A 27,945-nucleotide genomic window follows, 5' to 3' on the forward strand; every position below is an offset into this window, starting at 1 on the left:
TGCCTTGGGCTTGGGGTATTGGGGTCAGGCAGGGGCGGCGGGCACAAGGCAGATGCTGGACCCTGATGGGGGTGGGGAGGGGAACCCTGGCCCCTGGGGAGGCTAATCTGGTCCCAGCAGGGAGCCCAGGCCCTGGCAGCCCCTGATAAAGCCATGGGCCACCTGGCTTGCAGAGATAGTTTGGGTGCAAGAGAGAAGGGTGTGGAGAGGTGCCAGTGGGCTGTGGTAAGACCTGGGTTTGAGTTGTGACTGCCATGGCTGGGTGCCTCTGGCAGTGGCTGCCCCTCTGGGGGCCTCTGTTTCCTCATCTGTAAGATCCAGTGATGAGAATAGGGCACAGTGCCCACCCTTTGGTTCACCCAGCCTGATGGAGGAGCCACAGTAAACACAAAGCAGTCACAAACACAGAGATCAGAGCCATAAAGACACAATGCCAGAGAGTGGCTAAGGGACTCTGGGGAGGCGACATTTGGGCATGGGGGTCAGGTGGGAAAGGATCTGGGGAAGGGCGTTCCTAGCAGCAGAACAGCCAGTGCAAAGGCCAAGAGGCAAGACCTGAACTTGGTATGTTTGGGTAACAACCAGTAGGTGACAGGGGCGGGAGGAGGGGGGAGGCTGGGGCAGCCCCCAGGGCCGAAAAGGTGCCAGGTGGGGGAGGCCTGAGACCACAAGGCACAGCCCCCGGGCTGCCTCCACACATCCAGCCACACCCGCCCCGCCCGCCTGTGACTCACCCGCGCCGACCCTACAAAAACACGGCCCTCCCCGCGCTGGGGGGTGGCAAAATCAGCGGCGCGGGCACTCCGGAGGCACGTCCCCAGCTGCCCGGCGGCGTCACGGGGTTGGCCGCGGAGGACCAGGAAGTCATCCCGGGCCCGCGGCGCCTGCCCGAGTTTGCGGAGGGAGAGAAAGTGCGGGGGCGCCCGGGGTGGCGAGGGCCAGCTCTGAGGCCCGGGAGACCCGCGGTGCCCCCCGCTAGGTGCACCCAGGCCGCACCATGCGCCTGGGGGGCGTGCGCAGCTTCCAACTGGAGCTGGCGCGGGGTGGCGCGTACCACGGCGGGGAGCGGCTGCGTGGCCGGGTGCTGCTGGAGGCGGCGGTGCCGCTGCGGGTGCGGACGGTCGAGGTGGCCGTCCACGGCCGGGCGACGACGCACTGGCTGGAGAGCCGAACTGTGGGCGTCAACGCGGTTTCCAGCGACTTCGCGGCCACGGAGACATACCTGCGGCGGCGGCAGCTGCTGCTCCTCCGAGGTGAGCCGCTCACCCTCGCGCCCCGTGGCCAGTATCCCCTCGGCACCCTCTCCCCAGGTCTGCTCTTCCCAATCAGCAAGTTTGAGCGCCCCTCTCCAGAGCCAGGAGCTTTTCCACTTAAGAGGCTGTGCAGTCAAGTGACCCTTCTCAAGAAGTGGGGACCTCCTCCCCAGGGTCTGGACTCTTCCACTGGGACATTCACCCACCTACCCCCTCCAAACCCCTCTTTTCTGGGAACCCCTCCCAGGATTTGGGCACCCGCCTTCCAGAGCCCAGACACCCTCGATTTAGAGGCTGTGTGGTGGTGTGGTGGGGACTTTCGGTCTGGGGGAATCCCTTGGTGGAGCAGGGAGATCCTCTGTGGACCCCAGGATCCCTTTTAGCCCCAAGCTTGGGGTCCCTGATTCCCAAAGAAGGCCCCTGTCTTGATCAGCCAGTGCACCGCACCCTCCCTCAGGTTAGCCCACAGTGTTTGCTGGGGCAAGTCCTTCCCTGGACTGGGGTTCTGGTGGCATCTGCAGGTGAGGGGGAGAGGAGACTTGGGGTGAAGTCAGATTAGGCTGGGAATCTTACCCTAGCGAACCCCAGTCTCCCACTGTCAAGCCACACGGCCAGTCAGGAGCAAAAGAGGGGCTACAGAAAGCTGCGGAGGACGTGGGCCTCTTTGGGCAACCCTTCCATCACTCCCCTTATACCCATCTTCAAAATATGCACAGGAGGAAGCAACTCAGACCTGGCCTTGCAGCCTGTCCCAACAGCCCCCAGGTTCAGGGGACTCTCGTCTGACCAGCTGTGGAAACAGGCTAGCAGGCATGGGGTGTGGCAGGAAGGGGCCCCAGAGGAACTTCCTTTCTCCTGCAGCTCAAGTGAAATGGGCTGGTCTCACCCTACAGTTCCCCTGGTCCCACTCACTGGTGGCTTCCTCAAGACACTGGAGGAGCGAAGCTTTTCTGATCTGCTATCTGACCCCACCTATCTCTGGGCCTCTGGGGACCCATCTATAAAATGGACTGAGGGAAATGCTAGCTCATTAGGAGTCTTCCTGTCCCTCTAGAGTCACTTCATCCCCCACCTCATCCTGGTTTATGGCCTCCTGTCCCCTCTCTTGGCTCCCCTTGGCCCTGACAAAAGGTCCCAACCCTCATTTCAGCCCCAGAGTCCCCTCCTTTAAGCAGACCCCAGGCTGATCACTGAGTCTACAGCCTCTGCCCCTCCTCTGACACGTATCACTGGCATACTGTGGGGGTGCGGAGGCCTTCAGGGGGCGTCCTTGCGTGGCCAGAGCCAGACTCAAAGGAATGGCCACGGTAGGCATCGAGCAGCAGTGCATCTCGCTGACACTAGAGGGCGCAGGTGCCCCGCAGATAGCGAGGAGGCAACTCCGGGTTCAGAAACCCCAACGTAAGATTCTTCTCTGAGGCCGCGAGAGGGATTATCCCCGCCCCGAGGTAACATCGCAGCCCTGGGCTCGGGGATGCCTGGAGCTTCCCCTGCACTGGCCTCTGTCTGTGGGGGCACCAGGGCTGGAGGTGCCCGAAGCGGGCACAAGGGCTAGGCCTAGAGGTTTAGGAGGCGTTTGCCCGGGGCTGGAAGTTGGAAAAGAAATGTCGCTTGGGGCTCAGGTGCTTTAGGCGCAGCCGAGTGTCGGCGTGTTGGTGACCCGTGAACAAGACTCTGGGAGGTGTCCAGTAGGGGCAACACTGTGATTCATGCACAGCCTTATGAAATGGGGACTTATTTTCTTCCGGCACGTGGGAACTTAGTCTCCAAGAGGTTGTCACTAGTCCGGGGTTACCAGCTGAGCAGGGTTCAAATCAGAGGAGGGGGGCAGCAGGTGCACGGGGATAGGGAGGCCCCACCGACTTCCGACTTTCTCCCCATTGCACAGAGGGGAAACTGAGGCCCGGGTGATCTAGGCTCTCTGCGCCTCGATTGGGGCCAGGCCCTTCCACACCCCTCCAGCCCGGGCTACACATGCCCGAGTCACGTCTGCAAGTAGTGGCGGGTTGATGATTAAGCCAAAGGACCGAATGGTCCTTCTGAGTGACCTCAGGCCCAGGCCCCGCTTCCTGGCCTGTTTTCCCTTTTTACCCCCAGGATCCGCCAGAGACCGGGTCTGGTCTCCAGTGCTTCAGCTGCACCCCAGGGTCCACCGGGGTGGAGCCCAGTTCCCTTGGGAGTTTGTTATTTTGCTCCACGCCTGGGCGGAGCCACGCCCTCGCCGCGCCATTGGCTCATTCCCTCCCGGGGCGGGGCATGTGCCTCCCCCGCCCCGCCCTGCCCTATAAACGTGGCGCCGGCCGAGGCCGGGAGAATCCGTGGCGGCTCTGAGAGCTTCTGCGCGTCCTGAGGCCGTGGCGGCCGCACCTCGCTGCGCCGTGTCGGGGATTCGAGGCCAGGGTCCGCGTGTCCAGGGTTTGCATCCCAGGCGCGATGCTGTTCGACAAAGTGAAAGCATTCGCGGTGCAGCTGGACGACGCGAGCGCGGGCGCCGATCCCGTGTTCAGCGGCGGCCAGGCCGTAGCCGGCCGGGTGCTGCTGGAGTTGACCGGCTCAGCGCGCGTGGGCGCCCTGAGGCTTCGCGCGCGGGGCCGCGCCCACGTGCACTGGAGCGAGTCTCGCAGCTCCGGCTCTAGCACCGCCTACACGCAGAGTTATAGCGAGCGGTTGGAGGTCCTGAGCCACCATGCTACGCTTCTCCGGCCAGGTAGGACCCGGGACCCCTGCGTGGCACACGTGCTGCGCGCCCTGGGAACCCCTCAGCCACTGAGCTAGCCCCTCTCGCTCCTACCTGCAGACACTGGAGAGACCACCATGCTGCCTGCTGGGCGCCATGAGTTCCCATTCAGCTTCCAGCTGCCTCAGTAAGTCATCTGGGGTGCTGGACTGTGGGAGAGTACCTCCAGGTTTGGGACTCCACTGCTCAGTATCTGGGGACTTCTGACCCCCAAGATTCTCCACTGGGAGGCCCTCAGGAGTGTGTCTGTCTTTCAAGCCCCCTAAGTCTTTGGGAATCCCCAACCTGCTAGTCTCTGTATGGCGCCACCCTGAAGCCCCTTCCTTCCACCCCAGGACACTGGTGACGTCATTCGAGGGCAAACACGGCAGTGTCAGATACTGCATCAAGGCCACCCTGCACCGGCCCTGGGTTCCTGCCCGCAGGGCAAGGAAGGTGTTTACTGTTATCGAGCCTGTGGACATCAACACGCCTGCCCTGCTGGTGTGTGGCTGGCTGCCCGTGGGGAGATGAGATGGTAGCACAGGGGCCTGGCTGCTGGGTGACTCCAACTGGCTCCTCACCCCCCTTCACAAAGTGTCACAAAGTGCGGGTCACAGTTGGGCCCTGGCTGGGAGGGAATGTCTGTTGAGTCAGTGCAGCCTGGTGCAAATTCCAGCTGCACCAATTTGCTTTGTGGCTCAGAGCAATTGTCTCACCTTCTCTGAGCCTCAGATGCCGTCTGTGAAATAGAGCACAGTCAGGGCACAAAATAATAATGGCATGCTGAGCACTAATTATACACTAAGCACTGGCTTGCTCAATTTCATTTTTAGCTTAATGAGATGGGTCATATTCCTAGATCCATTTTACAGATATTTCCTAGATTGTGAAAAAGAAACCAGAAAACTGGGCCCTGCCCCAAGTCTTCCCTCAGCTGGGGATAGTTTGGAAACTCCACAAAGCGACCCATTTATGTTCTTTTCCTCTGCCCTGTAAGGCCCCGCAAGCAGGAGCTCGGGAGAAGATCGCCCGATCCTGGTACAGTAACCGTGGCCTCGTCTCCCTCTCAGCCAAGATCGACCGCAAGGGCTACACACCAGGTAGGAGGCAGGTGCAGCCAGATGGGGAGGAGGGCCAGTGTCAGGGCTGAAGGTGGGGAAACTGAGGCCCTGCCACTTCCCGTTACAGGTGAGGTAATCCCTGTGTTCGCTGAGATTGACAACGGCTCCACGCGCCCGGTGCTGCCCCGAGCAGTCGTGGTCCAGACGCAGACCTTCATGGCGCGAGGCGCCCGCAAGCAGAAGCATGCTGTGGTGGCCAGTCTCGCGGGCGAGCCTGTGGGCCCGGGGCGGCGGGCGCTGTGGCAGGGCCGGGCACTTCGGATCCCCCCCGTGGGCCCTTCCATCCTTCACTGCCGCGTGCTGCATGTGGACTACGCCCTCAAGGTGGAGTATCATAGGAGGTGGAGGGAGGGGGTTACATCTGCTCTGTCCCCAGATAGGGTCCCCCCAAGACTGGAGCTGGGGCCTCTGGGAAGGGCCTCCTTCTGTAGAAGGCAAGTGTGATGAGGCTGCCGGGGCACCCTCCATTGTGGCTCCTTTCTCCAGGTCTGTGTGGACATTCCAGGCACATCCAAGCTGCTCCTGGAACTGCCACTGGTCATCGGCACTGTCCCCCTACACCCCTTTGGCAGCCGCTCGTCCAGTGTGGGCAGCCATACCAGCTTTGTGCTAGACTGGAGGCTGGGGGCCCTGCCAGAGCAGCCTGAGGGTGAGTGTCCCATCCTGGTGTCCCCCGGGGGGTAGAGAGGCCGGTGGCAGGCCAACATGTCCTCTCCAACCTTAATGACCCCATGTGTAACAGTGCACAGTAATGATCACATTGGCAACCACAGATCCCCCAAGAATCCCAGCCTGAGGACACACAGCCCAGAAGCCCAGAGCTGGCACTAGCAGGCTCCTAGCCATTGTCCCCAATTCCAGGGCTCCCCAGCCACCACCACCCTCACCCCCTCGCCTCTCACTTCCAGCCCCTCCAGAGTATTCGGAGGTTGTGGCAGACAGTGTGGCAGCCGTGGGGCAGAGCCCCTTTCCACTACCTCAGGACTCCGACATGAGCCTTGAAGGCCCCTTCTTTGCCTATATCCAAGAGTTCCGCTACCGCCCGCCGCCCCTGTACTCTGAGGTGAGCCTGAGGATCCGAGAAACCCCGATGCTTTTCCAGGCCCTGGGAGCTGAGATGGGGGTGGGAGACAGGGGGGTTTTAAATGTTGATGAAAATAATATAAATATATATATATATATATGTTCAGGGCCTGAACCAGCCTTGAGCCCCAGTCTGCTCTAGGGGTTGGAGACTATCAGGGCAGGGAGGGGTGTTTCTGAGCCTCTCATGCCCCCTGAGGCTTGATGGGCTTGTTTCCCTCAGGAGGATCCAAACCCCCCCTCTGAAGCTATGAGGCGACGCTGCATGACCTGCTGAGTGGAAGTGGATACCTCTAGGGATGGGGTTGCACATGTGCTTCCAGCCACTGTGGACACAGGGAGTGGCTGGATCAAGAGCAGAACCAGCCTCACTGTCCTGAAGCTGGGGAAATCAAGTCTCGGAACAGGGCAGGGCTGTTCACACAGGACAGAGGAAGAGCCAGTCTGGCATCCGACTTATCTGGTCCTTGTAAGGCATCAGATGCCTGGTGCAGGATCCGAGTGCCTGTTCAAGCTCTGTGCTGGCCTGTGGATAGAGCTGGGGTTCCTCCAGGAGACTCCAATCTGGGAGAGACACTGTCAGGAATAAATACTTCCAGTCTTGTGGGACCATAGGAAGGCCTGGGAGAGTCCAGGGAGGAAGCAGAGAAAGCTTCCTAGAGGAAAGGGCATTTTAGCTGAAGCTTTGGCATATTATGAATAAGAGCTCAGAAGACAGCCAAGCAAAAAGAAGTCGGACAAGGTCAGAGCTAAGTGATGTTTGGAGACTGACCCCTTCTTCTTCTTAGAACTGGGGCTCAGAGGGCAAGTGCCTCAGCTGAGGTCACACTACAAGGTCCAGCAGGCGAGAGGACCCAGGAATGAGGCATTCAGGGAAGCAGGTCTTGGGAGATATGTGGGACCTGTGGGTGTCAGGGGTAGTGGCTCCAGCCTTTGAAGCTTCTGAAAGAAAGCTGGAGACTCCTACCCCAGGCTGAGACTGCCTGGGGGCTTCTCCAGGCACTTGAGACACAGAGCTGTATGGCCTGGAAACCCCAGGTTCAGAGCAGGACAGACAAGACCTACTACATAACTTGCAAATGAAAATGTGGGGTCCTTGTTCAAGGAGTGTTAAGAATTTCAAGATAATGACAGCAGAGCATTCACCCAGGCCCTAGGACAGAGGTCAGCCTAGGGTCACACAGCAGGGCCAGTGTGCTTCTGGATACCCCTGGGTCCAGAGGAACAAAGCATGGAGCAGCAGCTAGACAAGCCCCTACTGCAGAGTCCTGGCCCTGGCTGGGGCAGAGTCCCAGCCTGGGTCTCAGCATTTCTAAGCCTTAATTGTTCTCTTTTGTACAATTATTTTTAAAAAATAAAAGTGTGGAGGAAGAGGCTATGTGTATTGGTTTCTCTTCCCCCAGCTGCCAAGGAAGATGGGTGGCCTTGACCACCATCCTGGGTCAGAATCTCTGATTGAATTCCAGGCCAAAGAAGGTTGAGGGGCCCATTGTCCAGAAGGGAAAACTGAGGCCTAAGGACACATAGGGAGGCTGAGCTTGGGTTGGAGCCAGACCCCCACGCTCCACACACACCGCCCCCCAGCACAGTCACAGGTGCTGGGAATGTGAACGGTAAAGGACAGGCAGAGGTCTCCTCTGTTCTCAGCAAACGGAGAGGAAGAAGCTTGGCTAGACGGTTCTGGGCTGCAGGAGGATCCTATCTGAGTCTGGGCTTTTTTGTTTGTTTTTATCGAGGTACAACTCACATCCCGTAAAATGAACCGTTTTAAAGTAAACAATTCTGTAGTGTTTAGCGCATTCACAATGTTGTGCAGCCATCACCTCTGTCTAGTTCCAGAACATTTCATCACCCTGAAGGGGACCCCACGCCCGTGAGCAGTCACTCCCCATTCCCTAACCTCACCCCCTGGCAACCACTAAATCACTTTCTGTCTCCGTGAATTTGCCTGTTCTGAACATTTCATGTCCATGGGGTCACGCACGATGTGTGACTGGCTTTGTGACTGGCTTCTCTCAGCATGTTGTCAAGGTTCACCCACGTTCTAGCGTCTGTCCGCTCCTCACTCCTCTTGATGGCTGAGCAACATTCCACTGTGAACGGATTGCATTTTGTTCATCCAGTCATCGGTTGAGGGGCATCTGAGTCTTTGGACACTTGAGGTGTTTCCACATGTTGGCCCTTGTGACTAGGGCTCACGTGGACCAACATGTACAGGATTTGTCTGGACACTCACTGGGCGTTAAGGCAGCCCCACGGGTGGGAGGCTGTAATTCTCCTGGTGTTGCAGGCGGGGAAAGTGAGTCCAATAGGGTGAGGCGACTCGCCCAGGATCCCACAGTGGGGACTGATGGAACCACCACTCAAAACGGGCTCTGAAACTCAGGAGGCCATGCCCCACAGGCAACAGGACACCCCACTTTCCGCTCGGTGTTGCCAGCAGCCGAGGCCCCGCCCCTTGGGGCAAGGCCCAATTGAAGCCCTGGTCTGAATCCTAGGCTGTGCCCACCAGCCAGCCAAAGGTCCTGAAAATTGAAAATTAACTGGCCGCTCAGGATCTTCATCGCCTGGGATGAGGGGCAGGGATGAGGCCTTGGGGGGGGGGGGGGGGGACCTAGGAACTGGACCCAGGGAGATCTGGGTTGAACAGTTGCTCTCTGTGTGACCATGGGCAGGTCACTTGCTTCTGAGCCTTAGTTTCTCCGTCTGAGACCTTGGGACACCCCCTCCACAGCTTCCATCACCCCCTTCCCTGATCTGAGTTTGGGCCCTGATTTCCAACTGCTTCTGGTCCTGGGGTCCACCCAGTGCTCCCTCTCCAGCAGCATCTGTTCTGGGCAGCTGACCTGGCATCCAGCTCTGAGCGTGCCAGACTTGAAGGTCCCTGGGGCTAGGGGAGAACTTTCTCCAGCACAGTCACCCAAACCCCAAACTGGCAGCCTCAAGAAGATGAGTTCTCCATTGCCCGGGGTGTGCAAGATGCAAGAACCCAGTTTCCCAAACTGAGACGAGTCCAAAGTGTTTATTGCAACAGCAGATGTGGGTACAGTTCTACAAAAGGTTCTCCCCTGCAGGCTTGGCAGGACTTCTGCATCTGCAACTATGGGGAACCTGATCCCTAAAGGAGATGGATTTTCTGGTTCAGAAAAATGACAACCAGGATGCAGCTGGCTAAGGCAGTCCAGAATCCAGAGAGCTCCCTGAACATAGGGAGGGGCCCATAAGGCATAGAGAAGAGTGGCCAAATATTCTTCTCCTAAAATAAAATCCCACCCCTCCCCAGGCTCCTAAGACCTCCCACCTATCTCTCCTTCTAGCTCCTTTTCCATTCCTGGCTGTTACTCAAACACCCTAGGCTGGTTCCCACCACAGGGCCTTTGCATAGGTTCCTTCTGCTGAAGGCTCTTCCCTATGGCTGGCTCTTCTTTATTCCCAGCCTCATCTTTTCAGGGACACCCCAACCTCTTGGCTGATGTCACCATGGCCCCCTTCACTCCCTCTCCCATCCTTCTGTCCTATTGTCTTCATAGCCTTCATCACTCTCTGAATTCCTATTTAAATATTCACTTATTTGTCTGGGCCTTTGAGGACAGGGCTAGGTTAAAGCTGTGTCCTTGGCTCCAGCATAACAGGTGTGAAGGGGGTTGTCAACCGAGTGAGTGACCAGAGGGGACTCCCTCCCTACTCTGGTGTAAACAAAGTTTCTGGTGGGAGTGAGAGTATCACTGCCTTGTACTTGTTCCCAGGACCCCCAAATCAGACCTGGCACCCATTCAGAGTCTGTCTTTGGCTCTCACTGCTATCTCAGTCTCTCTCAATATCCTTCTGTCTCTGTCTTTCTCAGTCTCTGACTTTAACTATCTGTCTCTGTCTCTCACCATCTCTGCATCTCTGTCTCTCTCATTTACTACCTCTCTATCTCTGTCTCTGGCTCACTATCTCTCTGTCTCTGTCAGTCTCTGACCTTTTCACCATCTCCGTTGCCTGCTGTGGCTAGGCCAGGCCCAGAGTAAGGGGTGACAGACAGGCAGAGCTTCCACTGCTTGTTTTCCGCCCTTGCTGGCAGGGGGCCCAGCAGGGCTGCTGTTCAGGAATCCTCCTGCCACCCTGCTCCAGCCACCAGACACAAGCCACCACTGGCCTCTCCTCCCAGCACATTCTGTCCTAAGCAGGGTGTGCTGAGGGTGGACAGGAGGGGGAACAAGTTCCTGCTGGGTTCCAGTTACAGGACAGCCTGTCCCAGTGGCCCTGCTCCCTGCCAGGGATGCCCCCTGATGCCTCCCCTCCCTGCTGTGGGCTTAGATCTTCCTGAATGGGGCCCCTCTGCCAGCTCATCCTCACCTCAAGGCCTTTGCACCTATTGTGCCTTTCACCTGGAGCTTCCTCTCCCCAGATCATCCAGGACCTTCTCTCCTGCAGTCCTCAGATCACACATCACCTCCTCAGGACACTCTTCTGGTCTCTAGGCCAAAGTGTCCCTGAGGTCCCCTACCATTCCTGATGCATCTTGCTTCTGGATCTTCCCCCTGAGTTATATATTTACTTGTTGTGGTGTTTTCTGTTACCCTAAAGCCGTGCTGTGTCCCTAGCTCAGGGCACACAGAGTAGGTTCTCAATGAATAATTCAGGATTGATGTCACTTCCTACAAAAACTCAGCTCAGCCAAAGCTGCCCAGGCTCACTCACGCAGCTCCCCAACCCCCTCAGCCTTCCTGACCTTGTGCCCCTGCTGTTCCCTGCAGCCTCCTGCTGTTCCCTGTACCCCTGTACTGTTCCTTGCACCCAACTATCTCCCAGCCCTCCAGCCTTTGCCCAGGGAGTTCTCCAACAGATGCATCTTTTCCAGCAAGGAGCTGGGTCTCTCTGCCTCTTAGGCCCGCAGGATTCTACACACAGGACAGTCCTCATGCACACACACATGCAGAAGCACACACATGCACATATGCATGTAGATACACAGAAATGGGCCAGTGAACTCAGGCACACATGCATCAAGAATGCTAACACCTGTCCAAACAGGTACAACAGTAATGACCGTGCTCACCTCAGTGCTGGGCGCCCACAGCCCTGGTTGAGGGCTTGAGAGGTGTTCACGTGCAGACCCCCCCCACACTCCAGTGGAAGTGGTTGCGGCCTCCATGTTATGGGGAGGGACAGGACGTGGGATCGAACCTATGCCAGGGTGTGCACAAACTTGCCCACGTGGCCTCCACCCTCGTTTTCCCTGCCCTGGAGTCTTCCCCACCTTATTTTTGCTGTTTAAAGAAGGCCAGGAAAGTCCCCAGAAAGCATCAGGCTGGGCAAGGGGCCCAGGAGGAATGGGTGTCTCAGCAGGCGGCCATCGGTGTCTGCCACACTGGGCAGCTGTCTGGGGGATTCACAGAGAAGAACAATGAAGAATGGGGGATGCAGGGTAAACAGGGCCCCCCACCACAGCAGGTTGGGGAGGGGAGGACACCTCTGTGCCTCAACACCTCAGCCCTGCTGAGCCTGATTCACAGGTGGGGAAACTGAGGCACAGAGAACAGGTGTCTTGCCCAAGCCCTCCCCCCACCCCAGCTAAGATGGGGCAAGCAGGAACCTCCAAGTCTTGGGGGCATCTACTCTCCCTGTCTGCCTTTAGTGAGCAAAAGGAGCCAAGTCCCCTTCCAAGCTTCAAATGTGGACATGTGGTCGAATCTGGTCAATTAGAGCCTTTTGTCACCACAGACACAAGAATTGGTTCAGGGATGGGCATGTGACTTTGGCTGAGCCAATCATCCTGGGAGTTTTGAGGCTCCCTGGAGGTGATAATAGGCCTGGAGGCGACGATAAGTCATCTTGCCACGATGACAAGGACAGCAGAACAGAGTCCCAAGGACACTGTGGTGGAAGCCACAGGTACCGACAGCCCTGTGGAGTCAGAGGGAAGGATGGGGACTGGTGGGTCTTGGGATGGTTTCCAAAAGGGGAGGACATTAGAGTTGGGGCTTTGATGAAGAGGAGTTCACCAGGTAGCTAGGCATTCCGGGTAGAGGGAATAGCCTGTGAGTAGCAACCACAGCAGGCAAGGCAGCTGGAGTGAAATAAGAGGGGGCAGTTGCAGCCGTGTTTGTTTATTTGCTCCTAGGCTGGGTATCTGCCCCCACCACCAGCCCCGGAGGGTGGGACTGGGCCTGTTTTGTTTGCAGCTGATGCTCCATTAATGTCTGTGACATAGATGGGCCTTCTTTTGGGGACACAGATGGGTGAGATGGGTGGGGGGATGGTGAGTAGGGGAAGGTTGCATCCACCAAGCAGGAAAGCCTGCAACTGCGTTGGGGCGACCCTGGAGCCTGGGAGCCGCAGTACAGGCAAGAGGGGTGATTCCCTATCTGTTAACCCCTGACCCCAGGCACAGTGCTCCAGAGGAAGGCAGGTTAGAGCTCAGGGTCCGGACTCCCTACACCACCTCTTTTTCCTGTGTGGCCCTGGGCCAGTGGCAGCACCTCTCTGAGCCTCAGTTTCCTCATCTGGAACCTGATCTCACTGTAGGACAGGGTCAGTGGTGGGCACAGAGAGGATGCAAAGTCTGTGGAGCTGGATGGGGGGGCTGCTGAGGCAGTGCGGGGCGGGAAGGCAGGCCTCCAGAACATTCCGTCAGCAGTTCCCAGCCGCTTTGAAAACAGGAAGCTAGCTCTCGAGGGAGCCCCCAGCAGCACTTCCTGAGCTTCCTCATGATGTGGCCAGGCGGCGGAGAGTGGCTTTCAGGTGGCCTGGAAAGAGGCAGTGCTGACAGTGTATGCCTGTGTGTTTGTGCGTCGGCCTGCTGGTGGAGCTACCCAGAGGTGTGTGCACACATGTTACAGGTACCTCGCGTGTGGGTCTACACATCTCAGCCGAGGTGGGAAGCAGGCATGCCTTGCTCCATGCATGGCAAGTCTGGGTTTGGTATTGGCATGGGTGTCTGTCAGCAGTGGACAGTGGTGTGTGCTGGCCACTACAGGCCTAGGCTGCCATGGGCTGGTTTGTCCTGGCCGGTGCCCACAGAGAGGGGCCTGTATGGCCACCCGAGGTCTCTGAATCCCCAGGTCCACCCAGATTCAGCTGCCAGTGGTCACTGTAGATTCCATCTCTTCCCTGCTCCAAACCCACCATGGCTCCTCTTGGTCCCCAGACCCTGCATGGCCCCTGTGATCACCCCACTGTCCTTTCTTTCCATCTGCCCATCCACCCATTGCTCATCAGCTTCCGGCCCCTTGCCTCCTTGCTGTCCCTTGAGGCTGCCAAATAAGTTCCTACTTCAGGGCACTTGCACCTGCTATAACCACTGGCCAGGCTGCTCTTCCCTCCCCTCCTCTCCAGCTCTCAGGCCTCAGAATAATGGTCTCGCATGAGTCACTCCCCTCATGATTCTCAACTGCCCCCTGCCCTGCCCCAAGTCTAGACCAAAGGCCTGGACTTCATCTGCATCCTAAGATGGGTGGCCTCCCTCTGTAAGTCTCAGTTTATCCTTCTGTAAACTGGAACCAATTTTGGTGTGGCCTCACTTGCCCAGTCACCCAGAAAGTGGAAAAGCCTGGATTCAAACCTGGGCTGGTCTGATCCCAGAGCCTTTTCCTTGTCCCATCGAGTGGGAGAAACACTTGAGGGTCAGGGACAGTCTGGGGCCACTCAGCCATGGAGGCCAGATGAGACCAAACTGGAGCCTCCTGCATGTTCCTGGATGCCTTTCTCTTGCTGGCAAGCTTCTATTCATTCTTCAAAACCTCACCACTAGTACCCACCTTTATCTGACAGTCTTGACCCCATGGGCTGAGGGCATCTGTATCTGGCTGCCAGGGCTGAGACCTCGCAGGAGCCCAACAACACCCAACCAGAAACATGAGACCATGTTTCCTACGTGCTGACTTTCTGGAGCTGGCCCAGGTGTCCCTGCCAGGCTTATTCCCCAGGAGGTGCCTCCTGCTGGCGTATCACCCTCAGGACCTGCCAATCTCTGTGGTTTAGAAGAGCAGGCAAGACATTTTACTTGACCCAGAGGCCCATGTGTTTTGGGAACTTTCCTGCCCAGGCCAGTGGCCATTCTGATCTCAGCTCACATCAGCTCCATGCCAGGCTGGTTGGCTTGTGGAATGCGCCAGAGATACTCTAAGGCCCAGGCAGTGCAGTGGACGTTTTTTGCTAGTGTCTTAGTGCCCCAACCAAGGGCAGCTACAGGGTCTGTGAAATGAGGCTCAGATCTCTTACACACCCTCCCCAAAAGCCATGAGGTCCCACGTGGCCCATCCCCCACAGCCTCCATCACAACAGGTTCAGTCCCACCTCAGGGCCTTTGCACATGCAGTTTCTTCTGCCCAGACAGCCCTTCCCTCACTCCCCACAAAGCCTTCACCTTCTCCTCTTTCAGGTCTAAGTCCAAACGTCCCCTCCTCAGAGGCCCATCAGCCTCCCTGACCAAAGCTGCTCCTTTTTCTCTCTCGGCTCTTCCCTTGTGCTTTAGAATTCATGATTAGAACATATTGGTGGGCCCTAGCCAGTTTTGCTCAGTGGTTAGAGCAGAGCATTGGCTTGCGGACTGAAGGGTCCTGGGTTTGATTCCAGCCAAAGGCACGTACCTCGGTTGCAGGCTTGATCCCCAGCCCTGGTTGGGGCAAGTGCAGGAGGCAACCAATCGATGTGTCTCTCTCACATCGATGTTTCTCTCCCTCTCTCTCTTTCTCTCCCCCTTCCACTCTCTTTTAAAAGCAACGGAAAAAATATCCTCGGGTGAGGGTTAAATTTAAAAAAGAACATATTGGTGGGTCACTGCCTCCCTAATGGGAGCTCTGAGAGTGTGGAGCTGCAGCCAGAGTGCAACGAACGCACCACAGCAAAAGAGATTGCGGGAATCCAGAGCATGTCCCCCTAAGGGAGAGGGCCCCTGCCTCACCTCTGGCCCCCAAATTCTTGCTATCTCCCTCTTCCGGAGGCTGATTGGTGTTTGGGGTAGTGGTGGGGGAACGGAAGGCCCTGCTTAGTTACCCGTGCACTGGCCTCTCCTATGAACCCTCCCATCACAATCTGCAGCATCTTTCCTTCCAGACCCTAGGCCTAGAGAGGTCCATATTCTGGTCACCTCAACCCACAGCATGGATGGGGAGTCCAAAGTCACAAGAGGTTCTGTCCATATATCCATGCTCTGCTCCCACTCCAGACATAGCTCCCTAGCGCCCTCAGGAGAAAGCCTAGCTCTTCAGCTCAGAGTTCCTGGTCCTGCCCAAGAGGGGCAAGATACCTCCTTTCTCCTTTGCCTAATTCTCAGCGACCCTTTGCATCTAGTCTTGGTTGGTTTCCCAGTGTTGACCGTTCACACAATCTCAAGACATATTAACTTCTGTCAGAGACCAAATACTCACTGCACCAAGCATGGCAGCATATCGAGCGGAATGCGACTCTTACAAAGTAAAGGGACTTGCTGTTTGCACAGTATATGAACACTGTGGGCCACTGACCACTAACAGGATGCTGAGTGCAGCACAGGGGACAAGGACTGCCCAAGAGTTAGAACAGGAATCAACAAGCTCTTTCTATAAATAGCCAGATAATTAATATTCGAAGCTTTGCGGGCCATGCTGTCTCTAATTGTAACTATTCAACTCTGCTCACTTGAAAGCAGCCCCAGACAACACACGAGTGAGTGGGCATGGCTGGATCTCAATAAAACTTTATTTGTGGATACTGAACTATGAATTGCATATAGTTTTGATTTGTCACAATATATCGTCTTTTGGTCTGTTTTCAGTTATTTAAAAGTGTGAAAGCCATTTCTAGGTCATGAGCAGAGCTGTCGTAGGCCAGCCCCTGGGTGAGGTAACAAAGTATCAGGATTCATTGTTACAAAGAATCGGAACGCTGTTAAGAGAACTTTCAGTTAACCAGTTGAGAAATATCAGGGCAGGTTGGTGACTAAGAGGGACCATTGAGAAGTAACAGGTATCTGGACGGGTGTTTATTTTTAGCATCAGAACAAAGCAAGCATTGACTGCTGAGGGGAGGTCAAGACCTGGATTTAAGCCTGAGAGGCCCCTGGCCCTGCACCTCACCAACCAGACAGGGCACTGCTGCCCAGCCTCCGAACACTGTTTACCAAGTATCCAGTGACAGGGACTAGTGGCAGGGTATCGAGTCACAGGGCAGTCACACCTAGACCTGGGCACTATGACAACAACTCTAGACACCAGCTGTTTACAGTGACATGAGACCACCTGTTTACAGAGGACCGGCCGCCCTCTGTTAGGTGCCAGAGTCCAGATGACCCATGGGATGAGTTTCCCTGCAGGTTTCCCAGAGGCACTGGCCCTGGAACCCCTCCCTTCGGCTGCCTCCGGCACCTGGAGTGAGAACGAGGAGGGGACTCCTGACCCAGGCCAGGTGGAGCTTTTGCTCACTCAGGACCTCATACGCAGTCTTGGGCTATTTGGAGACAGAAATTGAGTGCTAAAGGCATTGGGTTCCATGGTCTGGCTTCTATCTTCCCTCTATTCATCCTGGCTGTGCCACCTGGGGCACATCACTTAACCTCTCTGTGCCTCCACTTTCTTATCTGTAAAATGGGCATGACAACAGATCAGGGTTGCCAGATAAAATACAGGACACTCAGTTAACTTTGAATTTCAGGTGAACAATGAAAAAAAATTATTTTACTGTATCTCATGCAACATTTGGGATACACTTATACTTTAAAAATGTCTTGGTTGTTTATGTGAAATTCAAAATTAACTGAGGGCCTAGATGTTTATTTGCTAATTTTGAGCCCCCCTAGAGTGAAGCCCCACCATGAGAGGTTATGAAGATCCTGAGGGGACCTCAGCCCAGGCTCAGAGAGAGTACTTGATATCTCATAGCCCTGAGGTTCATCATCCTTGTCTTTCCCAGGATGGGAAAACTGGACTCAAGTAAGGCCTGATTGGCTCATAGATTCATCGCCTGTCTCTGGTGAACAGGTACAGGGCTGGTGTGACAAGAATGGCTCCATTATTCGAGAATTTCACTAGAACATCAGCAAGAGCCTCTGGACCACAAGGGTCCTGCAGGAGGGCAGGGGCCTGGTTTCTTCATTCACAGCATATCCCCAGCATCCAGAGCCCAGCCTGGTGCCCTGCACTGCTCAGTAAAGAGCAGATGAATGAATGAAAGATGGGATTTAATAAATAGTTATTGAATTAAATGATTGATTCTACCACTCTTTATTGAATACATAATGTATGCCAGGTACTTCTATCCCCGCTTGCCCAGAACTCCTCATCAACAAGGGAGATGCATATTAATCCAGTCATCACCATAAGCGCAAAATTATAACTTGGACAAGACCTGCCAAAGGTCGACACCCAGTGCTAGGACCCCTGCATGTGGTCCAGGAAGGCTTTCTGGAGGAAGTGATATCTGTCAGAGACCTGGAAGAGTAGATTTGTACAAACAGAGGGCAGCGAGTGCCGTACAGAGGGCACAGTGTGCACAAAGGTTCTGGGGTGGTAGGGAACAGGATGATTTCAGGGGCTATCTTTGTGTCGCCGCCAGCTCCCTTTGACAATTTGCAGGTTCCAGCATATAGTTGACAAAACTAAGTTTGGGTGGCCAGGGTTGCCTGGGAAGTCGGGCAGGGTGAGATGTCCTCAACTGCCCACAGGGGGAAGGACAAAAGCCCTAGTGCATCCTCGACCCAGGCCGCGAGCTGGGGGGAACAGTGCCTGACACCACCTCTGCCCTGGAATTTCCCAAGTCACCTGCCTGCCTAGTGCACCCTCCAACCCATGTTGCCATGGCTACCTTGGGGGACACCGAACAGAAGGCATGGGATGTGGCTGCTGGGTGGCGTCAGGAGGCAGAGAAGAGCATTGGGATCCCTAGTTGGCAACTCTCAAGACCAAGAACCAGGGCTGAATTGGCCACAAGAGCAACCACATAATAATAGACACTAATATCTGTGACTGCCCAGCCGAAACTTGCTGGAAGAGATCTCATTTAATGGCCACAAAAGCCCCACCAGGCTGGTTCCATAAGTATCTCAGGGAAACCGAGGCTCAGGGGGAAGAAGCTGCTGGTTGAGGACTCGTGGTGACCCCGGGATGTGGCGGGCCTTAATCAGCTCAGGCTGCTATGACAAAAATACCAAAGGCTGAGTGCTTAAACAACAGACATTTATTTCGTACCGTTCTGAGGGCTGGAAGTCAAAGATCAGGGCTCTGGCTGCCCTCTTGCTGTGTCTTCACGTAGCAAAAGGGCACTGTCTGGGGGTTCTTTATTAGGGCACTCATTTCATCATGGGGCTCCACCTCATGACCTCATCACCTCCCGGAGGCCCCACCTCCAAACACCATCACATTGGAATCAGGGTTTCAGGTTATGAAATTTTCAGGGACACAAACATTTAGTCCTATAGCAAAACCCATCTTTCTTTCACTTTTGATGTGAGAAGATGGAGGCCCAGAATGGGGTCCACTGGCCCTGCTGGCCCATCTTCTCTAACCCCCGTAGCACCGGCTGTAAAATGTTACCTCGCCTGCTGCAGAGCGACATGGGCCCCTGGGGGACTGTGGCAGGAGGAGCCCCCAGCTCCCGCTCAGGGAATCTGAAACTCACTGTATCCAGCCGGCAAAGGCCACGTGCTCGCCACCCGGGGTTCATCGCTGGGGACTCGGGTGGGGGAGGGGATTGGCTGCGCTGGGGCCACAGTGGAACTTTCTGGACAGTGGGAACATTATATCTGGATGGCCAGTTCCAGGACTGGATGCATTTGTCCAAGCACACCCAGATGTACTCTATTACGTGTGAGTTACACCCTTTAAAAAGTTCCAGGACAGCCATTTTCAACCTTTTTCATCTCATGGCATGTAAACTAATTACTAAAATTATGCGGCACACCAAAAAATATATTTTGTGCCAACCTGACACCAAAAAAAAGCTATAATTTTGGTTCATTCACACCAGAAGGCTATTGTGTTGGCTGCTGTCATTTTTTTATTTTATCTGAGAGAAAGAGGTCAGTGCCCCTGACTCAACAGTCAGGTATTGCATGTTTTAAAAATTACTGTGGTACACACACTGGTTGAAAATCACTGTGCTAGGATATTTTCTTTTGAGACTGTGAGGGAAAAGACAACGTAAGAGCAAAACCTAAGTGCTTTCTACGTACTCTTCTGTTTTGGAAACTGCTGTTTCTGATCGTGGCTCTGGGAGAATGGAAAGGAACATCCGTCATACCCCGCCCTCTAAAGCCCAGACTGCCGGTGCGCGGGAGGCGGCCAATCCATGTGTCTCTTTCACATCGCTGTTCCTCTCTCTCTCTCTCTCTCCCCTCCCTCCCTCCCTCCCTTCCATTTTCCCTGAAAAAGCAATGGGGAAATATCTGCAGGTGAGGATTAACAGAGAAGGAAGGAAGGAAGGAAGGGAGGGAGGGAGGGAGGGAGGGAGGGAGGGAGGGAGGGAGGGAGGGAGGGAGGGAGGGAGGGAGGGAGGGAGGGAGAAGGAGGGAAAAAGAAACAAGAAAATATAAATATGCTATATATGAAGTTTTATATAAACTAAGAAAAAAGGTAAAGCAGTCAATTTAGAAGTGGAGGTATTATGGCTGTCCCAGCTGTGCACACAGATACTGCCTCAGTTTCCCTCTCTGTGCATGGGGGTGATAACCCCCTCCTGTGGCCTGAGGTGGGGTCAGTGCTTTTGGGCTGGGATAAATAAATCCTGAGGTTGATTTGGTATCTTTTGATTCTCAGCTGTGTTTTTGTTTTATGCTAAGGTAAGTCATTGTCCAAATGTTTGGGTTGTTACTTTACAGGCAAGAGAGTCTCTGCTGGCTGGGGCCACCCCTATGGGGCAACAGTGCTGTCCAGGCCATGCTCTAGTGCATGGCTGCCTCTTGACAAGTCCAATCGTGGGGCTGCTGTTCTAGAACAATCTTGGGGGCGGTGAGGAACCCAGACCAATGTCTTGACAACCTGGAGTCTCTGGTCACCAACGTTGGACTCAGGGTGACCAATGGGGGAGCTTCTGGCTCACTAAGGGGACCTGGAACACCACTTTGGGAACTCAGCAATATAGCCCCTGGGGTGGGGGGATGAACAGAGTCCGACAAGGTGGCCAGGTCTCATTTGAAAGTCCAGTCCATCAACCATTCACTGGAGGTTCAACAGTGGCTCATCCCACTCGGATATAGAGGTCGGGGGGAGATCAGACAGGGGGCCCAATCTACCTGTGAGAGAGACAGACAGTGGGAGACAGAGGGAGACACAGAGAAACACAGAGAGACAGAGAAAACACAAACAGAGAGGCAGTAGAAAGACACAGGGAGGCAGAGAGACAGAGAGAGAAATAGGAGAAAGAGAAACAGAGAGACAGTGGAGGGACAGGAACAGACAGAGGGAAATAGAGAGACAGAGAGACAGGGAGACAGTAACAGAGACAAAGAGGGGGAAGCAGAAAAAAATTCGTGGGCCATTAATCCCAACCCCCAAATCTGGCCCATGGACTCCTCTCTGGCCCCCATTCAGATGGGGACCTCTCTTGCATACAGGTGGGGAAACTGAGGCCCAGAACAGCCAACCTACAGCTCCCAAGCCATGACACTAGTGGAACCCTGAGGATGAGGAGGAAGAGGCAGGACCCTGAAGGCTGGGGCGTAGGTGCTGAGGAGTAAAAAGGACCCCAGTTTCCTGTGGGCCACAGGGATGATATGGGTTTTGGAGGTGGCTTGTCCTGTGAGAAGCATCTGGAGTCTCAGTTGACCCTGAGATTAGCAGGAACCTAATAAGGTCAAGGGGAGAGGGTGTCGAGGAAACCAGGTCAGCACCACCTGGGCCCTGTGGATTGGGGACAGCCCACAGGTCACTATGTGTTTTCGACTGCAGGGCAAATTTGAAAGTTTCCATGACACACATTGTTTTAAAATGACTTCTGGGCACCTGGGCTAATTCCAGGCCCGGATATCCAGGATAGAGGAAAATCTCAGATCCTCCGGGAGGCCTGCCCAGAGTGGAGCATGCTGAGAAAACTCTGAGAATATCTGGGGCCTGAGAAGGAGGTACCAGGTGGCCTCCAGGGGGCAGCTGGGAATTCTGCTCCTGGCATTCCCATGACATTGTGGGAACATTCTGTACACACCCACACAACTGCTGGCAGCTCAGCTGGAATGACCAGCGCAGGGACTGCCCCTTCTCACCCCTGGGAAGGGCACTTGCAGGACACAGAGTGACCGCCTTCCAGGGACTGCCTCCCCTGGAGATGCTGGGTGAGGCGGGGACAGGGGGAGTGACAAGTGGTGACCTGAGGTTTTAGGGCAACTGGGGTTTTACTCCATTCCCTGAGACTGGGGGACTGGCACTGGCCTTGTTATTGATGTCCCTGTGGAAATGGGCTGAAATCCAAATGATCAGATCTGGAGAAACCCATCGCTTCACCAGAAAAAATCACTGAAGCACAGCTTCCATCAGAAGCAGGAACAGGACAGATAAGCCAGGAACTTAAAATGAACTTGACACACATCCCTAAACAGGCAGAGGAAGATGCCAGCTGTGTGAAAGCGGGCCCACCCAAAAACCTCAGGTGGAGTAAGTTACGCAGTGAGAAAAGAATGACCTGGTGAAACAGGTCCGATGGAGGCTCCCCTGCATCAGGAAAGGGGAAGAAATGAGGCAGATGGTGCTCTCAGCCCTGCAGGGAAACAGACACAGCTGTATTCAGAGATACTCGGGAAGCAGTGGAGATGGAGATTTACCATATTCATGGACAGGGAGGTGGGGGCTCAGAGACACTTATTCCCCCATGTGACATTTTAACACAATCCCAATCAAAGTCAAAAGATGTTTTTGTTTTTTCCCCTGGAACTTGATGATTCCAAAATTTACATGGAAGAGCAGAGGGTTGCAGTCAGGACACTTCTTCAGAATAAGGTGGTGTTACCTGTCCTACCAGATACTGGGACCCATTACAAAGCCTGTAATTGAGTCATAGGGACATTGGCACCAGACCAATGGATTGGAATTAAATGTCTACAGACACCAGATGCAAGTAAAGAATTTTGCTACAAGATGGAGAGGGTCTGACCCAGCAGTGGGAATGGGAGGTTATCTCATGAAAGGACCCGGGAAGTAAGAGTCCATGTTGAAAACAATTAAATTGGATCCTATGCCACATCATACACAAAACTTTATTTCAAGTGGGTAAAGGGATTACATGCAAGAATATAATAAAATAAAGCTTGAATGTATTGGTAGAAAATGTAGTCAATCTAAGGATCAGAAAACAAGATCCCAAACAAGAGCCAACAGACATAATCTATATTTGAAAAGATTGGCCAGTGTGGTTCGGTTGGTTGAGCACTGTCCCACGCACTGAGCGGTCGCCTCCTCATTTCTGAAACCAGTACCGCCCAGGTGTCGGGCCTGATTCCCCAGTAGTGGGTGTGCAGGAGGCAGACAATCAATGGTTCTCTCTCATTGATGTTTCTCCCTCTCTCCTTCTCCCTTCCTCTCTCTCTCTCTCAAATCAATAAAAACATATTTTTTTAAAAAGAAAGAAAAGATTGATCAATTTGCATATATTGAGATTTGGACTTTGTTAATCAAAAGGCACCTTGAAGAAAATTAAAAGGCAAGTTACAAACTAGGGGAAGACACAAAAACAAACTAACAACAAACAAAACCCACAAACGAAAAAACAACAACTAGGGGAAGATATCTGCAATATACAAAACTGACAGAGGAATAGTCTCAAACGTATATAAAAAGCCCATGAAGAACCCGGAGGAGGAAACATGTGCAGTAAGATGTTTAGCATCAATTGGAAATAAGAAAGATGTGAATTGAAACACCAATTAGATGCACTTGATTAGCAAAAGCTACAAAATCCAACACTACCAGTGTTTTCCAAGTTGCAGACATACAAGAAACTCATGCATGCCTGGGGAAGGAAGGGTGGATGGTTCCTACACTTTGAAAAGCATCTGGAGTTTCTAAGCACATTAGAGTCCACAGCCCACAGCCCCCTAAAATGCCCAAAAGAAAACTGCATGCCTCCTTCCTCCTGACCAGAGTGTCCGGGTGTAGCCATTGCCCTCTCTGGGCTGGGGAGGGCAGGGGGACCATTATCTGGGATGGGAGGAAGTTCGGGAGTGTCCTGGGGGCTACCAAAACAAAGTACCACAAACTGGCTCAAAACAACAAAAATTTATTCCCTTACAGCTCTGGAGGCCAGAAGTCCAAGATCTAGGTGTGAACAGGGCTGGCTCCTTCTGGAGGCTCTGAGGGAGAGTCCATCTCAGGCCTCTCTTCTGGCTTCTGGGGAATTCTTAGTGTTTCTTGGCTTGTAGCAGCACCACTCCAATCTCTGCTTCTGTCATCACCTGGCCTTCTCCTCTATCTCAGATCTCCCTTTCCTTTTTCTTACCTTAATGACATTTGTCATTGGGTTTAGGGCCCTAAATCCAGGATGATCTTACCTCAAGATCTTTGCCTTAATGACATTTTCAAAGACCCCATTTCCAAATAAGGTCACTGTCACAGGTCCAGGTGGACATGTCTTTTGGAGGACACCACACAGCCCACTCTAATCCATGGAGTACCTGGGAGCCTGAGGTTCAAAGGCCACATTGCTGATGCTGCAATTCTTGTTCCTCTCTGTTCCCCAAGGACCTAGCACACAGGTGGAACAGTGACATGAGTAAATCCAGGCTCCAGGCAGCTGGGGTTTAAGTCCTAGCCCTTCAGATCAGTGACTTCACCTCTCTGTGCCTGTTTCCTGGCTTGTAAAGTAGAGCTGATAATACCTGCCAGGGGAGGGTTGAATTGTGGCCCCCTCAAAGATATGTCTTCCCAGAACTTTAGAACATGAACTTAAAGGGGCACAGCAGATGTAATTACTTGCAGATCTTTTTTTAAAAAAAACCCGCATATCTTTATTGATTTCAGAAAGAGGAAAGGAGGGGGAAAGAGATAGAAACATCAATGATGAGAGAGTCAATGATAGGCTGCCTAGCCCACAACCCGGGCATGTGCCCTGACAAGGAATCGAACCCCGATCTCCTGGATCCTAGGTTGATGCTCAACTGCTGATCATCCTGGATTACAGTGATCCTAAATCCAGTGACAGGTATTCTTATAAGAGAGAAAAGGAGACAAAGAGAGACAGGAAGCAGGTCATTTGGAGACAGAGGAAGAGATTAGAATGATGTGGCCATAAGCCAAGGGTCAGCAGCCCCCCGAAACTGAGAGGCCTGTGACAGACTTTCCTTCAGAACCTCCAGAAGGATCCAGCTCTGCTCACACCTTGATTCTGGACTTCTGGTCCCCTGAACTGGGAGAGAAATTTTTTTGTTGTTTTAAATACCAGGTTACAGTCAATTGTTACAGCAGCCCCAGGAAAACTCACTCACTGACTTATATAAGACAATTGGGATGATTAAATGAGGGAACGCCTGGTACACAGTCTGGTACACAGAGGCGTTTAATAGATGCTCACTGGGAGAACAAAATGTGCTAGTTCAAAAAGAACAGGCATACCTCATTAAAAAAGTCTGAGTTAAAGAAAAAAAGCGCTAATTCAGCAAAGCATGAAGTAAGCATCAGCTGATTGAAATGATCAAGGCTGAGTGGGGACAAGGGCTCACTGCACTGGATCCTGACCACCCCTGGGCCTGGGTGCCCTCCCGGCCTGGACAGCAGGCTCTTGGCTTGTTCCTCTCACAATACCAGCCAGCCCTGGGTAGTGGCTCAGCAAACCTCTTAGGGCTGCAGCAGGCAGTTGGAGCTGGATGCTATTTGCAAACCAAAACCAGGCCTGTGGCTTTGGCCACCCACTTGTGAAACTGGCTGTGCTATTTCCTCCCTGTGAGAAAGTCCCCCAGTAAGTTTGCTTGGGGGAGGGACATCGGGTGCAAAGTATGAATAACGTAAGACACTTGGCGAGACACGCCAGAGGGGGGCGGAGGAAGGCTGACTCCATTCTCAGGGGACTTGAGGAGAGACAGCACCTGGCCTGTAAAGCAGAGCCGATAATGCCCCATCTGCAACTGGGCCACATGGGAGTGGGGGAAGAAAATCACAGGCTCCTGGTTGTATAAGTGACTTCACCTCTCTGAGCCTCAGTTTCCCCATCTGTGAACTGGTGGGAAACACATGGCCACCAGATTGGCCACATGGGGGTCATGTCTTTCCTTTGAGAGACACGTACCAAACCCTATCACCCACCTTGAGGCCTTCCCAGGGTGCCCCACGGCTCTTAATGTGAAGACCAAGGCCCTCCTCAAGGCCCCCAAGACCCAATGAGGTCTAGCCTTGCTGCCCTCCCACATCATCTCCCTCCACAGCCCCTCAGGGCCTCAGCCCCAATGCCACCGCTTCCAGGAGGCCCTCAGCAGCTGCCTAATCTGGACAAGCTCTCCTGCCAATTCTGGCCGGTGTCCCATGTTATTCATGCTGTCCAGCTCCCTCCCTGCCCCAGACCATGACTCCCACAACAGTAGGGATATATCACAATTGTCTCCAGTTGTGTCTCCAGCCCTCAGCCCAGGGCCTGCTGCACAGGAGGCTCCTGGTAAATTACTCTTATTATCAGTGTGATTTTTATTTTATTTTATTTATTTATTTATTTACTTATTTTGTTCATTCTCACCCAAGGATATTTTTTCCACTGTTTTTTAAAAAGAGTGGAAGGGAGAGAGGGGGTTGGGAAAGAGAGAGAAACATCAATGCGAGAGAGACACATGTCCATTGGTTACCTCCCTCACATGCCCTGACTGGGGCTGGGGATTGAACCCACAACCCAAGTATGTACCCTTGACAGGGAATCGAACCCACGACCCTCTGGTGGGCAGACCAGTGAGCTAACCACTGAGCAAGACAGGCCAGGGCTGATTATTTTGAGTACATTGATTTGACACTGCTTAGAACAAAATACAGACTCCTGATGGCAGGAGAGGAAGAAAGGGCATGTGGGCGGGTATGACATTTGAGCTGAGACCTGAAGGAGGTGAGAGAGAAATTTGGGCGTCTTGGTGAAAATGGTCCCAGGCAAAGTCACAGCCTGTGCAAAGGCCCTGAGGCAGAAGAGTGTCTGACTTGTTGGAGGAGCTTTGAGAAGGCCTGAGTGGAGCAAGGGGTGAGGGGGAGGACGTAAGGGCAGCAAGACCAGCTGCCTTGGACCTTGTGGCCAAGGGGAGGACTCTGGCTTTCACCCTGATAGAGAAGGGAGCCACTGCACATTCTGGAGAGGGGAAGAATGAATCTGACTCCAGCCACCATGGAGAGATGAGTCTGTGGGGGAGGAGAGTAGAAGCGAGGAGACCAGGGAGGCAGTGCCTGTACTGGTCCCAGAGATGATGACGGGGCTGGACCAGGTGATGAAAAGGGGTTGGATTTGGGAACAATTTCACTGGTGGATTGGGTGGGGATGGTGAAGAGAATCAAGGACCCCTGTTTGGTCCCATTTCATGGGGGCCGGGGGGAGACTGAGGCTCTGGGAGCAAAGGGATCTGGGTAAAAGAGAGGCTGAAAGGGACAGGTGGCCAAGAGGAGGGAGGGAGACTCAGGGGCCCTTCTGAGTCATCAGGTGGTCAGCTTCCTCCAGATGCTACCATTGTCCTTCAGTCTCTCTCACTGATTTTATCTCTGTAATTTAAATCCTTGTCAGAGGGAGGAGGCTTACCACTCGCAGTTGACAGTAGGCCTGTCCGGGCTTCACACAGATCCACTTACTTCCCCAGCAATCCAGAGACACGGGCACCACATCTGTTTTACAGATAGGGAAACTGAGGCTCAGGGAGGTGAAACGGTCATCCAGGTAGACAGATGGCAGAGGAAGGATTAGAACCCCGAGTGTCAGGCTCCTGACAGGTTCCTGACCGCAGTGTGCTTGAGGGGACTCAAGTCATTAAATGTCCCACCCTGAAATGTATTATTCAGTTCTCAGCTTCAGATGGGGACTGGGGTGGAAGCCCCCAGGTATGCTAAGAATTAAGGTTTTGGATTTTATGACCTTACCTTTCTGCATGTCACGTCTTTGCTTGCTCATTTGTTCATTCATTCCTTGTCACTTTCAGGGCCTGCCTTGTGTGGGTTGATGTCCCAGCTTGGGAGGGTCCGGGCCTGACATAGTATTGTAGAGTCAAGGCCAGGCCGGAGGGAGGTATCCAAAGCTGGGGGCCCCCAGGAGTCCTGGGGGCCTTTCTTAGGAAGGGACCCTCAGCCCGAGAAGCCTTGAGGTTCCCTTCTTGCCCCTATCCCCACCACGGTGAAAGCCAGGGAGGGTGGCAACACTGTGGGGTTCCCTGACCCCAGAGCCTCCTTGGTCCTGTCTCAAACCTCACTGTCTGGTCCTCATTCCTGGCTTGCACCAGACAGCCATCAATGCCACTGGGACATGGCCTGGGCCAATTGCCAGACTGGCCACTGGGAAACCCGCTCCAGGAGGTGGGTGGGGGTGTCACCGCCCAACCTGTCCCTGTGGCACCATCTGTGCTGACTGCTCATGGGGTAGGCCCAGAGGACAGTAGGCTGGAAGGCAGCAGAGAACCTCAGAGCCCAGAAGCTGAACTAAGATGACCAGTGATGGGTCTTCATGACTTCGGCCTCAGTTTCCCCATCTAAAAACTGCAGGGTGGGGGAAACCCTGTGACTCAAGACTAGGTGCTGAGCTGCTGGGCTTCCAGGGTTAGAAAGCAATTCTTATGTGGTTTAGGTCTTCCAAGAAGCGAGTGCCCCAGGCTTCCTGGAGCTGGCTCCACTGGGGAAGGTAGGGGGGAGATTAGAATCTGGGTTTGTTGCAGGAGGCCTGGGCC

At 54.1% G+C, this 27,945-nt stretch overlaps 1 protein-coding gene across 1 annotated transcript; it reads left to right on the forward strand.

Moving 5' to 3' along the window:
• The first annotated feature begins 997 nt into the window (after window positions 1-997).
• Window positions 998-7,536, forward strand: ARRDC2 (arrestin domain containing 2). Its single transcript, XM_087816053.1, has 8 exons — window positions 998-1,253; window positions 4,051-4,117; window positions 4,326-4,473; window positions 4,970-5,072; window positions 5,161-5,417; window positions 5,580-5,742; window positions 6,002-6,156; window positions 6,400-7,536. The coding sequence occupies exons 1-8, from the start codon at window positions 998-1,000 to the stop codon at window positions 6,451-6,453; spliced, it is 1,203 nt and encodes a 400-aa protein (XP_087672179.1). The 3' UTR covers window positions 6,454-7,536.
• Window positions 7,537-27,945: the final 20,409 nt, after the last annotated feature.

Source organism: Miniopterus natalensis, chromosome 4, assembly GCF_054644295.1.
Source record: "Miniopterus natalensis isolate mMinNat1 chromosome 4, mMinNat1.hap1, whole genome shotgun sequence".
In the NCBI taxonomy this organism is placed as follows: domain Eukaryota; kingdom Metazoa; phylum Chordata; class Mammalia; order Chiroptera; family Miniopteridae; genus Miniopterus; species Miniopterus natalensis.

Coding starts and splice junctions, on each gene's coding strand:
- ARRDC2 (XM_087816053.1), top strand. CDS start 998: ATGCGCCTGGGGGGCGTGCGCAGCTTCCAACTGGAGCTGGCGCGGGGT. Junction 4,118..4,325: donor TTCAGCTTCCAGCTGCCTCA/GTAAGTCATCTG, acceptor CTTCCACCCCAG/GACACTGGTGACGTCATTCG. Junction 5,073..5,160: donor CCGCAAGGGCTACACACCAG/GTAGGAGGCAGG, acceptor TTCCCGTTACAG/GTGAGGTAATCCCTGTGTTC.